Consider the following 15800-nt stretch of genomic DNA (forward strand, 5'->3'; position numbering starts at 1 on the left):
CACTTGGAATATTGCATACATTTTTGGTCACCACACTACCAAAAGGATGTGGATGCTTCGAAGAGGGTACAGAAAAGGTTTACCAGGACAATGCCTGGTTTGGGGGATTTTAGGTATGAAGAAAGGTTGGATAGACTGGGTTTGTTTTCACTGGAACGCAGGAGGCTGAAGCGCGATCCAATAGAAATTTATATGATTGTAAATGGCATGGATAGAGTGGAAACTGAGGGTTTTTCCCCAAGGTGGAGAGGTCAGTTACAAGGTAACACAGTTTCAAGGTGTGAGGGGGATGGAGTTTGAGAGATGTGTGAGGCAAGTTTTTTTACACAAAGGATGGTGAGTGCCTGGAATGTGCTGCCTGAGGAGGTGGAGGAAGCAGAAAGGGTCACTGGGCTCTATAAATGTTAACTCTGCTGCAAGACCTACTGAATTTCTCCAGGGGCAATGGTTAAGTGTTCTCTTTGTCTACCTTCAGTGGTGCAAATGTTTGTCATACTGAGCCTGGATTTTTGTCCTGATCTTGCTGCATTTAAGCAAGGACTGTTTCGGTAGCTGAGGTTTTCTGAAGGTCAGAAGCTTTCTCTCAGAGTTGAAATGTGTAATAGTAGGGGGCATGCATTTAAGGTGAGAGGGGGTAAATTCAAAGGAGATGTGAGGGGCAAGGTTTTTTTATACAGAGTGGTAAGAGTCTAGAATGCACTGCCAGGGGTAGTGTTGGAGGAAGATATGATAGGTGTGTTTAAGGGACTTTTAGATAAGCAAATGAATATGCAAGGAATGGAGGGATATGGATCAAGGGCAGGCAGAAGGGATTAGTTTAATTTAGTGTCCTGTTTGGTACAACATAGGATCGGGCTCTTTGGCGCACTGTGCTGTACAGATCTATGAGTCACAAATGATGCTGACCATTGACCAATCATCAGCGAGCATCCCCATTTCTGACCTTCTGATAGAAGGAAGATACTTTTTGAAGCAGCTGATGATGATCAGGGTAGAAACACAGGAGACTGGGAGAACACAGCAAGCCAGGCAGCATCTGGAGGAAAGGAGAAGTCAAATGTTTCAGGTATTACCCTGATGATCAGGCGTAGGCCACTACGTAGATGTCCTAGGGCTGAGATGATTGACATTCAACAACCACAACCATCATCTTTTGTGTCAGTTATAACTGTAACCATTGAAGAATTTTCCCATGATTCCTGTTGACTCCGAGGTGGTGATGGTGTTCCATTCCATTCACAATGCTTCAGATAATGAAGCAATCTAGGCCCATGTTCACCAAGAACTGTAAAACATTCATGTGAGCTTCCGAAGTGCAATATTTTCAGATACCAGTGCTGCCAGTGTGCTATACATTTTGGTTGTGTGCACTTGAACTTCTGGAATGCCTTGGGTAGGTTCACTGCCACCAATCTTCCTTTATTGGTATACTTCTAAGTTACCAACATCAAATGGGAAGGATTCCCACATGAGGTCTATGGCAGATGATTAACTCAGTCTTGATAAACTGAAGATGATGATTACGTAGTAAAGGAGAAGTTTCCATCATCTTACCAGACCATAGCATTGCTCTCACATTAGAAAAAGAGAAGGCGGTGGTTTGTCCTGAGGGTCACCGCACCTTAGTCAAGAAGAGCAGATAGTCCTTCATGGTAAGCTCAGTTGGTGCGGGAATTGAACCCATGCTATTGGCATCGCTCTGTAATGCAAAACAACTGTCCAGCTAACTGACCCCTATCAAGCCAAATTTTGCTCTGGCATCTGACTTGTCCAGTCTGTTGAGATCATCATAATATTTGTATTTTACATGGTAAACAATGGAAGGGATAAAAGGTATCCTTATCCCAGTGTGCCCACTGGATGCCAGGCTTCACCTAAGAATACTGAATAAAAACCAAAAGAACTGCGGATGCTGTAAATTAGGAACAAAAACAGAAGTTGCCGGAAAAGGTCAGCAGGTCTGGCAGCATTTATGAAGAAAAAAATCGGAGTTAAAGTTTCAGGTCCAATGACCTTCCTCAGTTGAAGAAAAAAAGCAGAGTTAACTGAGGAAGGTCATTGGACCCGAAACGTTGACTCCGATTTTTTTTCTTCATGGATGCTGCCAGACCTGCTGAGCTTTTCCGGCAACTTCTGTTTTTGTTTCACCTAAGATACACTCAGAGCCAAGTGTTTCAATGCATTTTAATATAAACAACTTGCATGCAATCCTGTAATTTTTTTTCTCTCTGATAGAAATTCGCTGCAGTGTACAAAGGATAAAATATTCTCCATTTAGGTGTCTAGAATATCTCTAGTTCAATTTTTTTCCCTACTAATTACTTTCTATATTTAATCTTTAAAGAATAGACTTTAAACATTGCCCAAGTGATGTAAAGAAATATTGGCTAGATTTTACATTGAGCAGAAAAATAAGACTGTTCACTGCTGACTTCAAATAAACCTGACGGGGAGGTCTTATCATCTCTGCGCTAAGATCTTTTACCTTGTCTCACAATTCAGTGGATAATAGCAATCTTCACCAGGGATACACACCATTGATCTTCAATGAATTTATCGAGTTACCCAAACAATTAATCACATTGACGAATTCTCACTGACCGCTAACCAGGGAAAAAAAGACACAACTGCTTCATAAAAAAATGTAATGCAGGGAGAAACTGAAATATCATGCAAAACTTCAAGAAGAAAGCCTAGTTTTAAAAAATCTAGCAATTAATCATAACAAAGGCACATTATAACATCTGTTAATTTTAGTTTCAGGGCTGGATCTGTTGTACAGCAATAGTTATTGCTTAGACCCCCATTTCAAAAAAAAAAGTTAACCTGATTGAACAAAGAGATTTTCTATGGAGTTTCTAATGACAGTGTAAAAGCAGAAAAGGGCAAGTTCTTGCCACACCATCTGCTTTTCCCACTGGAAAGCAAGAGAGGTTTCATGCACAGTGCAGCCTGTGGAGGAACAGTAAGTGATAGAACACAACTTCAGGATTTTCACAACAATGTACCCACTAAACTACATTTGTAACTAATTCAGTAAAATGAAACCAGGCTTGGGAAACTAATTACAATTACATACATTTGAGGATGTAACTACATGAGAAAGATTTATCAGGCTTTAGCATCTTGCATTTAATACTGCAAGAAATACATTAACTTACAAAAACCAGAGATAAACTAAGCATTCATACAATTGATTGTAACATCTTAAGTGTTTTGTTAAATATTACTAAGTTATAACTAATGCTGGAAGAGTATTTCTTTAAGATAGCAAACTGAAATTGGAATGATTGGGTAAACTCAGTAGCTGAAATAAATTTTGTTTACCTTTTAACAGATCAAAATCCAACCAGGTGGGCATCTATAAAATCTTTGTATTTAACCACGTGTAATAATATTGCCTGCAGGGAATACTACTGAATATACCAACAACCAAAACATGTTTTGGTATTTTTTTGGTAAAAGCCCCTTAAAGGAAAATATAAATTTAAATTAAATCCTAATTGCCTAAAAAATAAAGATAAGCAAAACTAAATCGGGAGGCAGTGCCTGAAATAAATAAAACACTTGAAAGCTCCACTTAAACATTACTAACAAGAAAACAGTAAGTTGTAACAGAAGTAAAATATTTATGATCTGTAGTAATGTTTAATATTTTCCACAAATAATTCCCCTGAATTCAAATTATTCAGATTTCCTGATAGTCTATTTAGCCAAAAGGTTAATATACACTTCTGATATAGCAATCTAAAATAATCCTTACTCGGTCCAGACAGCACTTCTAAATTTTTTTTTAAATGGAAATGCATATTTATATCGTGATGTTTTTGAATTACCTAATTTATAATAGTATTAGCCATTTTGTTACAAGTTAATTAAATGTAATCAACAAAGGAACAATTTCTGTTACTGTATTAATTACAAAGGAACGCAAGTTTCTTCAAGTACGTGAAGAAAACTATTTTCATTTTACTAATTAGGACTAGCTTATTTAATAAATTCAAGGCAGAAACATCTTTCTTCTGTGATGTCACAAGCTGTCTTCAAACGGATGGTAAAGCGGACCCTCAACCACAAGCAACGAAATTAACAACTCATCTTAATGGTGTTGTAGCCCGATGATTTTTGTGGCTAACTGGAAGAAAAAACCATGTAGAAAATAGTCAGGAAGTAAAATCATGACTTTGCTATATTTTCCAAGTCCTCTTCTTTTAAATCAAGGCTAGCAAATGGTACAATGTGGCAAAGTTGGAATTAAATATAAACTTTAGCATGGATGTCAAAATTACAACCAAACTTGGAATATCACAATCAAATTTACTTATTACTACTAAATGTGATAACTAAAATTGTAATTTCGCAGTGTACCTTGTGTACAAAACCAACAATTCATGATAGTTACCAGGAAACTATGGATAAAACTGTGGAGGGAGGCTGTCACCTACATTTCTTTCTCCAGTGACAGCGGTGATACAGTTAAAGAATTTACCAGGTAATTTCCAAATGTTGTACTGTTATAAGAAGACCTCAACAACTGAAGACACCCAATGGAAACTTGAGTTATAATGGAAATGATTTACCAATCATTTGAATCAATTGTCCACAGTATAGCAGAAACTTAATCAAACAAAAAGTTGGCTTCTGGTCTTTCATGACTGGAATTTGCAATGAAGTATAGCCCTGACTGATCGGATAAAATTCTCAATTTTCTCCCCCAGTGCCACTGACTGTGTATCAATGGGTTTCCCAACATTAGTCGTTCCAATTGCAGGGTATGGAAAGAAGTTCTGTGGAGAACTGCACACAGTTTACAGTGCACAAGAGATAATTTGGGCCACCAATGATAGCTACAGATCCACATCCATACATTACCGATGTGCATATTTCTCACTTTAGAAAATAAAACATTCTAGCACAGGGACAGGCCCTTCAGCCCACTAGAATGCCATTCTAAACTAATCCCACCTGCCTGCAAACGATCCATATCCTTCTATTCCCTTCCTCTTCATGTGTCTGTCTAAATGCCTCTTAAACTTTGCTATCATATCTGCTTCTACAACTTCCCCAGCAGTGTGTTACAGGCACCAAGCACCCTCTTAAACTTTCCTTGCACATCTCTTTTAAACTTTCCCCCTCTTATCTTAAACATTTCCCCCCCACCCCTAGTTTTTGACATTTTCCACCCTGGGAAATGACTTTGACTATCCATGCCTCTCATAATTTTATATCTTTCTATCAGATCATCTCTCAGAATCCAAGGCTGTACCAGAAACAATCCAAGTTTGTCCAACCTCTCCTGATAGCTAATACACTCCAATTCAGGCAACATCATCATAAACCATTTCTGCACGCGTTCCAATGCCTCCACATCCTTGTTATAATGTGGTGACCAGAACTGCACACAATACTTCAAATGTGGCCGAACTGAAGTCTTGTACAGCTGCAACGTGACTTGCTAACTTTTATACTCAATGCCCAACTGATGAAGGTAAGCAAGCTGTATGCCTTCTGTACCACTTTATCCACTTGTGTTGCCACTTTCAGGGAGCTTTGGACTTGCATCCCAAGATCCTTCTGTACAGCTACGTTCCTAAGGGTCCTACCAATAGCTAAATTCTTTCCTCCTGTATTTGACCTCCCAAAATGTATCATGTCACACTTGTCTAGATTAAAGTCCATCTGCCATTTCTCCGCCCAACTTTCCAACTGCTCTATATCCTCCTGTATCCTTTGACAACCTCTTCAATGTCCACAACTCCACCAATTGTCATGTTGTCGGCAAACTTACTAATTAGACCAGCTACATTTTCATTCATATCATTTACAAATAGTACAAACAACAGAGGTCAGCATTGATTATTGTGGAACACCATTGGTCATGACCTCCAGTCAAAAAAAAAACACCCCTATCCTTTGTCTTCTACGACCAAGCCAATTTTGTATTCAACTTGCCAACTCTCCGTGGATGCCCTATGACAATCTTCTGGACCAGCCTACCATGAGGGAACTTGCCAAATAGTTTAATAAAGTCCATGCAGACAACATCCACTGGCCTACCCTATTATGATGAGTGGAATTTCTGGGTAAACCATGATGCTAGAATATTGTTTGGCTGCATCCCAATCAGAAAGCCATGTATGCCGTAGTATACCATGAATCAATATGGTGATTGTCTAAAGTGAAAACAACCAATTGTGCTGGTCTGGTGTATCTATCTATCTATCTCATAGAATCCCTACAGTGTGGAAACAGGCCCTTCGGCCCAACAAGTCCACACCAATCCTTGGAACATCCCACCCAGACCCATCCCCCTTTAACCCACCTATACCTGAACACTATGGGCAATTTAGCATAGCCAATCCACCTAACCTGCTCATCTTTGGACTGTGGGAGGAAACTGGAGCACCCGGAGGAAAGCCACACAGACATGGGGAGAATGTGCAAACTCCACACAGACAGTTGACTGAGGGTGGAGTCGAACCCTAGTCCCTACTGTTAGGTAGCAGTGCCAACCACTAAGCCACCATGCTGCCCAGTCTTCCCAGATTCTGGGCCAGCAGATCACCCTGAAAGCTTGCCTCATCTCCATTCAGTCATGCCAACTTGGTAATGGAAGCTTGTTATGTTTTCACCTTATTCTGAGGCTCCTACCCTTTAGCTTTGACTAAGATCAATAATGGATTGAGATGTCTGCTGAGATTTTCTGAAGGCTTTCAAAAATGTTGCCCACAAATTATGTCAGTATTTAAAATCATCCATTCAGATTTTCCTTGTATACAATTTGAAATTGCCAAATCTGTTGTTCCAACTGGATGTACACAGCCTGGTTTCCATTAGACAGTTTATAACACACCAATTGTGATGCTAGTATTAAGTGCACCAAAAGAACATCAAAGCATCAATATTTATCAAAGTGTAAGATTGCCACTAACATAAAGAACTTCCTTTTGTTTCAACACTTGTTAAATATTCTATTAAGTCTAATTTGAAAGACTGCATCTGGAGTTCCCTCTATACTACTGCCAAAGGCTGCACAAATCTTCCTTGGCACCTAGAGGTAGCTAGGGGATGGGGAGCAGAAGATGATAGTCAATTTGCCATTCAAACAGAGAAAATAAAGCTTTTTTATTTTTCTTTGGAATGTGAGTCGGGCTCTATCTCAGATTAGATTTCATGATGAAAAAGCAGTGGATCAGTTGCTTTAGCTTCCAACTAGTTCAAGAAATCTACAGTGGCTTTGACTCAGTATAGAATCTTAACTTGGATGATAGCTGAAAACTGATACAAATTAAAATGAATTCAAGAGGTCTGTGGTATATCTTTAGGTTGGTCTCAAAAAGTGAAAGCATATTCAAGATTGTTGTAATGTATAAGTAAATCTTTTGGTGGAAGTAAAAAGTAAAACTTAGTTCATATTGTATGCAATTTCAAATTATATTACATTAACAGTGTTAAGTTAATAGTGTTTTATTTGTTTAATTCTTTTTGATTGATAATAAAGTTAGTCTTTGTTTAAAAATTGAAACTTTGTAGCATTGTTCTGCCAGGATTTAACAGTCTTCAATGTGATCCTACACAATACCGCCCCAGTAATTACAGTATGGGTCTTGGAAGGCTCCTGATGTTTAGAGAGGAAAACAGCGAATGGTCTTCAAACAGCACCTCAAGCTGTTCTGAGATGGGAAAAGGTCTTGGCTAGGGTCTGTATCACTTTATCATAAATGGAAGCAGCTTGGACTGGTTGGCTGGCTGACAGGTAACAACAACAGCATTGGTAGTGACGGTTGAATAACTGCATCCCTTGAGAAGTCAACAGGTTTTTGCTCCATGGAACCAATGCAATCTCCCAGAGAAGCAACCATCGATCATGGTAATCTGTTGGACTCCCAGTTGCTGGGCTTCTGAGAAATCCTGCAATCTCACTGGAGCGCTATTACCCACAGCCATGATGACAGCCTGGGCTTCCACTACAGCTCCCAGGGGCCTTGGCTTTCAAATCAATACAAGCTGAGTCAACAGTTTTTATCAGCTGCATCATGGATAGGCGCACAAGTGCGTTAATGGAGTTGGTCACAACTCCATACTTGAAAGCATAGTCTCCAAGCTCTGAGCAAAGCTCCTGTGCAAAGTAGGTGCTGCACTGTTCCATGCTCCTTAATAATGAACACATGCTACCAATGCACCAAACATCAAAGTGTGAATATCTATCACCCTTTTTCTCCAGGCTGTCACATTAAGGTGCTGACATGAATCTTCCATAGCAGAATGTTTATGACCTCGTCCTCCAGGAAGCATTACCCTTGTCCCTGCCCTAGCAGCAGACCACTCATGCCCAGTGATTTAGTATATGCATATCCTGTCTCTAGACATGTAGTGTCGGTATCTGAGCTGATGCTTGTGAGTGTGAGGTTAAGTTCACTGTTTCCTCATCATCACTGTCTTCTCGTTAATCTGCTTGTTGCTCCTGTTACCAGGCAGCAATTCTTTGTTACCTTGAAAGAAAAAGTAAGTATGTGGTGACAGGGTGGAAGGGGAAAGAAGTAAAATTGCATGCTTAAATAATCTGCATCTTCTAAATTTGAAGATGTGAGGATAAGGTGTAGGTGGGATATTTGGAGGAAGACTAATGAGGATACCATCATTCTCTGTAGCTCTCCCATTTGGGGCTTTGACTTTATCAGTTGCTACTCCACTGATAGTGACAGTATCATATCTAGAGGGGTGAGGACATGTAGTCACATCTTTCCCTCACCAGTGAGCATCTGCTATCTGCCATCGTCTTTTGCAAGATAGGGAACTGTGTCTGTGGGCAATGCTTGAGGTTATTTGTGTGGTGGTTGGATATATTTGAAGATATATGCACTGAGGTTGATCACTTGTGAAATAAGTTGAACTTCTTGCGAAGTTTGCATCCATGTCTTCAGGACTTGACTCCTGGCATTTATGGTCATGGCTGTCTAGAATCATTGCTTTTCTATTATTTATCAGAGAGTCTCCTGGCCCTCTGGAGACAGCACATATCTCCTCCTCCACACCTTCTGAAATGAGGTAGCCAATGCAGGGTCAGACAATCGTCGACCTTGTTCTTTCCCATGGTGTACCATTCCTGTGCACCTCTGTCAGGTCAGAAAAGTCTTCAACTGATTTCCAGTACATGACCCAGCCACAATGTACCTCCCGTTAAAGACACACAGTTTGACTTTAAGAGATGCAGGCCAGCTTTAACTGGTGATTGCTTTGGACGAGTTTAGACATCAGCTGAGGTGCACAGCCATTCATTAGCACTTCAGGTTCTGCACACTACAGTCAGGAGAATAAGCAGGCCACATGCTTGGAACTAGCCCAGCTTAATCATTTCTCACAATTCCTATATCTATCTTCAGGGGTTATGAAATTTCCCAGCTTGAACTTTCATTTTTGCCTGTAAAAATTTTAGAAGCAGAAATCCGTCCTAGAAACCAGATATTAGTGGATTTATCCATACCAACTTTAAAAGTGCTCAAACTCTTACTGTTCACTAGCAACTCAAAGATCAGGCATTTTCTCTGCCTGTAAAGTGAGTATAATAATTGTTTCATACAGATTAACTTAGTATCTATTTTATAGCAATGCAACCTTTTGTATTCCATTAGCTAGAAATGTGGGCAAAAGCCCATTTTATCAATGCCCAAAATAGCTTCAGTGATAAAGAACAATCTTTCATATGAGGAAATAGCACCTAGAAAAACAACAACGGCAAGGAATAAAGCAAGTGATCCAATACTGGTTCTGTAATAGTTTTAAATCTCGCTGGCTGGCCAGCCAATCATGCCATTGGAAAAGCAGATCTATTTAGAGATCTAGGTCTAATTACCATGCCCACATTAGACTAAAGACACAAAATAGATACCTCACTGCAGTTCACTGGCTCTGGCACTATATCAAGTGGCCTGCAGACTGACCCAGCCAGCATAAAGTACATGGTTTCAGAATCATTCCTCGATAAGCCCATATGTAGCTGTCTCAGACTAACAGAGGATACAAACATTAAATAACTCTCCAGTAGCCACTTTGCATTGGAAAAGTTAATCAACAGCAAATTTAAATTTTAAGAAAATATCAATCCAGCAACACATCCATAAAACTGTTGCATTTCCCCCACACCAATGTGCCTTATTTGATGAGTCCAGACACCTCATTAAGAAACAAAACAAGTTATGTTCTCCACAGAGATAGTAGGAACTGCAGATGCTGGAGAATCCGAGAGAACAAGGTGCAGGGCTGGATGAACACAGCAGGCCAAGCAGCATCATAGGAGCAGAGAGGCTGACGTTTCGGGCCTAGACCCTTCATCAGAAAAGGGGGAGGGGAAGGGGGTTTTGAAATAAATAGGGAGAGAGTGGGAGGCGGATAGAAGAGGGATAGAGGAGAGGATAGGTGGAGAGGAAACAAACAGGTCGAAGAGGCGGGGATGGGGCCAGGAAAGGTGAGTGTAGGTAGGGAGTTAGGAAGGGGATAGGTCAGTCCAGGGAGGACGGACAGGTCAAGGGGGCGGGATGAGGTTGGTCGGTAGGAGATGGAAGTGCGGCTTGAGGTGGGAGGAGGGGATAGGTGGGAGGAAGAACAGGTTAGGGAGGCAGGGACGAGCTGGACTGGTTTTGGGATGCGGTGGGGGGAGGGGAGATTTTGAAACTTGTGAAATCCACATTGATACCGTCCCGCAGGCCCGACCAGTCCCCCTCCACTGATACCCTCATCCGCTTAGCCGAACTCGTCCTCACACTCAACAACTTCTCTTTCAATTCCTCCCACTTCCTACAGACAAAGGGGGTAGCCATGGGTACCCGCATGGGCCCAAGCTACGCCTGCCTCTTTGTAGGTTACGTGGAACAATCCCTCTTCCGTACCTACACCGGCCCTAAACCCCACCTCTTCCTCCGTTACATTGATGACTGTATCGGCGCCGCCTCGTGCTCCCACGAGGAGCTCGAACAGTTCATACACTTCACTAACACCTTCCACCCCAACCTTAAGTTTACCTGGACCATCTCTAACACCTCTCTCCCCTTCCTGGACCTCTCTGTCTCCATATCGGGCAACCACCTAGAAACCGATATTCATTTCAAGCCCACCGACTCCCACAGCTACCTAGAATACTCCTCCTCCCACCCACCTTCCTGCAAAAATGCTATCCCCTATTCCCAATTCCTTCGCCTCCGCCGCATCTGCTCCCAGGATGAGGCATTCCACTCCCGTACATCTCATTTGTCCTCGTTCTTCAAGGACCGTAACTTGCCCTCCTCGGTGGTCGAGAACGCCCTCAACCGTGTCTCCCACATCTCCCGCACCTCATCCCTCACACCCCGTCCACGCAATAAAAACCAAAAAAGAATCCCCCTCGTCCTCACGTACCACCCCACCAACCTCCGGATCTAACGCATCATCCTCCGACACTTCCGCCATCTGCAATCCGACCCCACCACCAAAGACATCTTTCCCTCCCCACCCTTATCTGCTTTCCGGAGGGACCACTCTCTCCATGACTCCCTTGTCCACTCCACACTCCCCTCCAGCTCCACCACACCCGGCACTTTTCCCTGCAACCGCAGGAAGTGCTACACCTGCCCCCATACCTCCTCCCTCACCCCCATCCCAGGCCCCAAGAAGACTTTCCACATCAAGCAGATGTTCACCTGCACATCTGCCAATGTGGTATACTGCATCCGCTGTACCCGGTGTGGCTTCCTCTACATCGGGGAAACCAAGCGGAGACTCGGGGACCGCTTTGCAGAACACCTACGCTCGGTTCGCAATAAACAACTGCACCTCCCAGTCGCGAACCATTTCAACTCCCCCTCCCATTCCTCAGACGACATGTCCATCCTGGGCCTCCTGCAGTGCCACAACGATGCCACCCGAAGGTTGCAGGAACAGCAACTCATATTCCGCTTGGGAACCCTGCAGCCCAATGGTATCAATGTGGATTTCACAAGTTTCAAAATCTCCCCTCCCCCTACCGCATCCCAAAACCAGTCCAGCTCGTCCCTGCCTCCCTAACCTGTTCTTCCTCCCACCTATCCCCTCCTCCCACCTCAAGCCGCACCTCCATCTCCTACCGACCAACCTCATCCCGCCCCCTTGACCTGTCCGTCCTCCCTGGACTGACCTATCCCCTTCCTAACTCCCTACCTACACTCACCTTTCCTGGCTCCATCCCCGCCTCTTCGACCTGTTTGTTTCCTCTCCACCTATCCTCTCCTCTATCCCTCTTCTATCCGCCTCCCACTCTCTCCCTATTTATTTCAAAACCCCCTTCCCCTCCCCCTTTTCTGATGAAGGGTCTAGGCCCGAAACGTCAGCCTCTCTGCTCCTATGATGCTGCTTGGCCTGCTGTGTTCATCCAGCCCTGCACCTTGTTGTCTCCTATGTTCTCCACAGATACCCATGGTGCTGTGTGATAAAGACCAGCCTGAAGTTTACATGACGAGGTGACCTTAGTCTAGATGATGGTAAAAGTTCTACAGTTCCCCTCTGTGGTCTTCTACTGGGGAAGGAAACAAGATAAGCTTATGTTCCATTCTAATTGCTATCGACTGACACTCATGGTAAGCTGAATATGCATGGACATCAGTTATGGGAGGTGTAGGCTCAGCTGTGATGGCACTGGAGTTAAGAGCTTGCTCAAACATGCGGTAAAGCACATTTTCTTAATATGAGAGATTGCTTAAATTTAAAGCTTAATGTTGATATTTTATTTAAAAGTATTGATGTTGAGTTATAGCAAAGATACCATATGTCCTTATCAGTAATTACAGAAGATAGGTCTAATTCACAACTTCATATTCTTTATTGATCAATAATTATGTAAATCTAAAAAGAAATCAATTACCTCTCACAATGATATGACATAATCTATCTAACCAGCCCCACTGAAACAATCTGGAATACTTGCTCTCAGTAGGAACACATCTACTCAGTGGTTAAAGCCTATTTGATGCATTAAATTTACTGCAGTATAAGCAATTATTGCATAACCATCTTGATTTACCATCATTAAATTCAGAAAAGAGCTAACTGTAGAAACTTTTGTGGTAATCAAGGATCAGCATATGTTCGAAGCTGTGCTTCCCTAGAGACAAGCAGAACAATCAAACAGCACAACCATAGAGGTTCACAAACATGACTCTCAGAAATAGATCTGATATTACACTATTTGATGCATCATCACTCTTCACTGTACATCCTTCCTATTTTTTCCTCCAGCTTCTAGTTTTAACCCTTCCCTGGGACTAAATCCAATTACTGTATTGAAAACAAGGAAAATGTTACTGGACGTTACTGCATAGAAAGAGAACATGGTACAATTTTTAAAAAAAAACTCATGGACAGGAAAACATAACAAGTAATTTTAAATTTAATCCAGGGAATAGTCTGAAATCAAAAGAGAAAGTTGGAGAAACTCAGCAGGTCTGGCAGCATTTATAAAACAAAACAGATTTTACATTTCGAATCCAATATTATTTAGTTTTGAAAAAGATTCATTTTGGACTTGAAGCGTTATCTCTGTTTCTCCTCTGGTTTTAAATTATAGAACTCATTAAATTTGGGCTGGTTGCACTTCAGTCCAAAGACGTGCAAGTTAGGTGGATTGGCCATGCTAAATTGTCCACAATGTTCAGGGATGTATAGGTTAGGTGCATTCGCCTCGGAAAATACAGGGATAGGGTTAGGGGATGGGGATGGGTCTGGGTGGGATGTTCTTCAGAAGGTCTGTGTGGACTTGTTGGGCAGAATGATCTGTTCCCACACTGTGGGGATTCTATGAACTTTACAGATTGGAAAATAACTAATGTAACTCATTTATTCAAAAAGGGAGGGAGGCAGAAAGCAGGAAATGATAAGTCCAGTTAGCTTAACATCTATCAAAGTGAAAATATTAGAAGCTATAATCAAAGATGTTATAACAAGGCACTTAGATATGTTCAAGCTAATCAGGCAGAGCCAATATGGTTTAGATGGGTATATGAATAGGAAGGGTTTAGAGGGATATGGGCCAAATGCTGGCAAATGGGACTAGATCAGATTGGTGTGTCTAGTCGGTGTGGACGCGTTGGACCGAATGGTCTGCTTCCATGCTATATGACTGTACAACTCTATGGTTTGTCAAAGGGAAATCATGTTTAAGTAATATTTTGAAGTTCTATGAAGAAGTAGCTTGTGCTGTGGATAAAATGGAGCTAGGGGATGTGTTGCACTCTGACTTCAAAAAGGTATTTGATAATGTGCTACACCAAAGGGTACCAAGAAAAATAAGTGTCATAACATTCAAGGCTATGGGCCTAGTCCCGAGAAGTGGAACTAATGTTAGTAGTAGTATATTTTTGGCAGTATAAACTCGATAAACTCTTTACTGTATGATTCTGTGAAAAGCTCACAATGTTGGGGTGAAATATTGCATGAAAGAAGACTGGCTGGCTAACAGGAAGCAGACAGTAGGAATAAATGGATATTTTTCAGGCTGACAGGATGTCACAGGTGTTGTGCCCAGAGGGTTCGATGCTGGGGCCTCAACCCTTTACCATTTATATACATGATTTGGTTGAAGGGTTCAGAGGTATGGGAGCTAAAATTGCTGATAACACAAAGATAAATAGGAAAGTGAGTTGTAAAATGGACGTAAAGAGATAGATTAAGTTATTGGGCAAAGATCTGGCAAATGGAACATAATGTGGAAAAGTGTGAAATTGTCTATTTTGGCAGAAAGAATAAAAAAAGCATAACATCTAAACGGTGAGAGTTTGCGGAGCTCTGAAATGCAAAGCAATCTGGGTGTCCTAAGGCATGAATTGCAGAAGGTTAGAATGCAGATACAGCAAATAATCAGGAAAGCTAATAGAATGTCATGTTTCATTGCAAGGGGGAACAAACGTAAGACAAGGGAGGTTACGCTTCTGTTACACAGGGTATTGGTAAGACCATATCTGGAGTACTGCATATAGTAGTGATCACCATACTTACAGAAGGATGTTAATGTATTGGAAGCAGTTCATAAAATATATACCAGATGAACACCTGAAATGAGTGGATTGCCTTATAAGGAAAGACTAGACGGGCTAGGCCTGTATCCTCTGGAGTTTAGAAGAGTCAGAGGTTGAAACCCTATAAGATCCTGAGGGGCGTGATGAAGTGGATGTGGTAAGGATGTTTCCTCTGGTGGGAGAATCCAAACTAGTGGTCATAGTTTATAAAAACGAGGGGGCACCAATTTAAGACAGAGGTGAGGATAAAAGATTTTCTCAGAGAGTTGAGAGTCTCTCAAATTCCATTCCTCAAAAGGCAGTGGACCTTTAAATCTTTAAATATTTTTAAAGCAGCAGTAAATAGATTTTTGATTACCACCATGGAGATGAAAGAATATTGCAGGTTTGGGATCGTGTTTCAAATAACGACCGAGATAGGGGAGTGGCGAAAATAGCCTCTTTATTGAGTATCCGCAGTAGCACAGTTCGAGGTGGCAATGGAATCCCAAAGTACAGATCTTACAGTGACCTCTTTATACACAGTTCTTACATATATTAAAGTTCCATCACTATGGTGTTACACAGTTTTATCTATTGTGCACAGAAGTTTGTGTTACAGCTGTCCTGGGGAAGCAGGAGATTGTTTAAACATTTGCTAATTGCTGGCTGCTACTTGGATTAGAGTGTCTGCCCGGTCTGCTTGCATAATTAAGAGGTGTTAGTCCTTTTATCTTCTAAATCAGTAAATGTTAGTACAAATACTAGACCTATATAATCTAAATAAATTAGAAATTACACATG

The 15800-nt window shown here is 41.6% G+C and overlaps 1 protein-coding gene across 2 annotated transcripts in view; it reads right to left on the reverse strand.

Moving 5' to 3' along the window:
- Positions 1-2206: 2206 nt before the first annotated feature.
- Positions 2207-15800, reverse strand: part of wipf3 (WAS/WASL interacting protein family member 3) — a 97308-nt gene continuing 83714 nt past the window's right edge. For both annotated transcript variants that reach the window (XM_048612678.1, XM_048612671.1), the window contains exon 8: positions 2207-4135. In XM_048612678.1, the coding sequence (XP_048468635.1) occupies positions 4095-4135 (41 nt within the window). In that variant the 3' untranslated portion in view covers positions 2207-4094. The remainder of the gene's footprint in view (positions 4136-15800) is intronic.

The sequence above is a fragment of the Rhincodon typus genome, chromosome 2, assembly GCF_021869965.1.
Source record: "Rhincodon typus isolate 14 chromosome 2, sRhiTyp1.1, whole genome shotgun sequence".
Classification (NCBI taxonomy): domain Eukaryota; kingdom Metazoa; phylum Chordata; class Chondrichthyes; order Orectolobiformes; family Rhincodontidae; genus Rhincodon; species Rhincodon typus.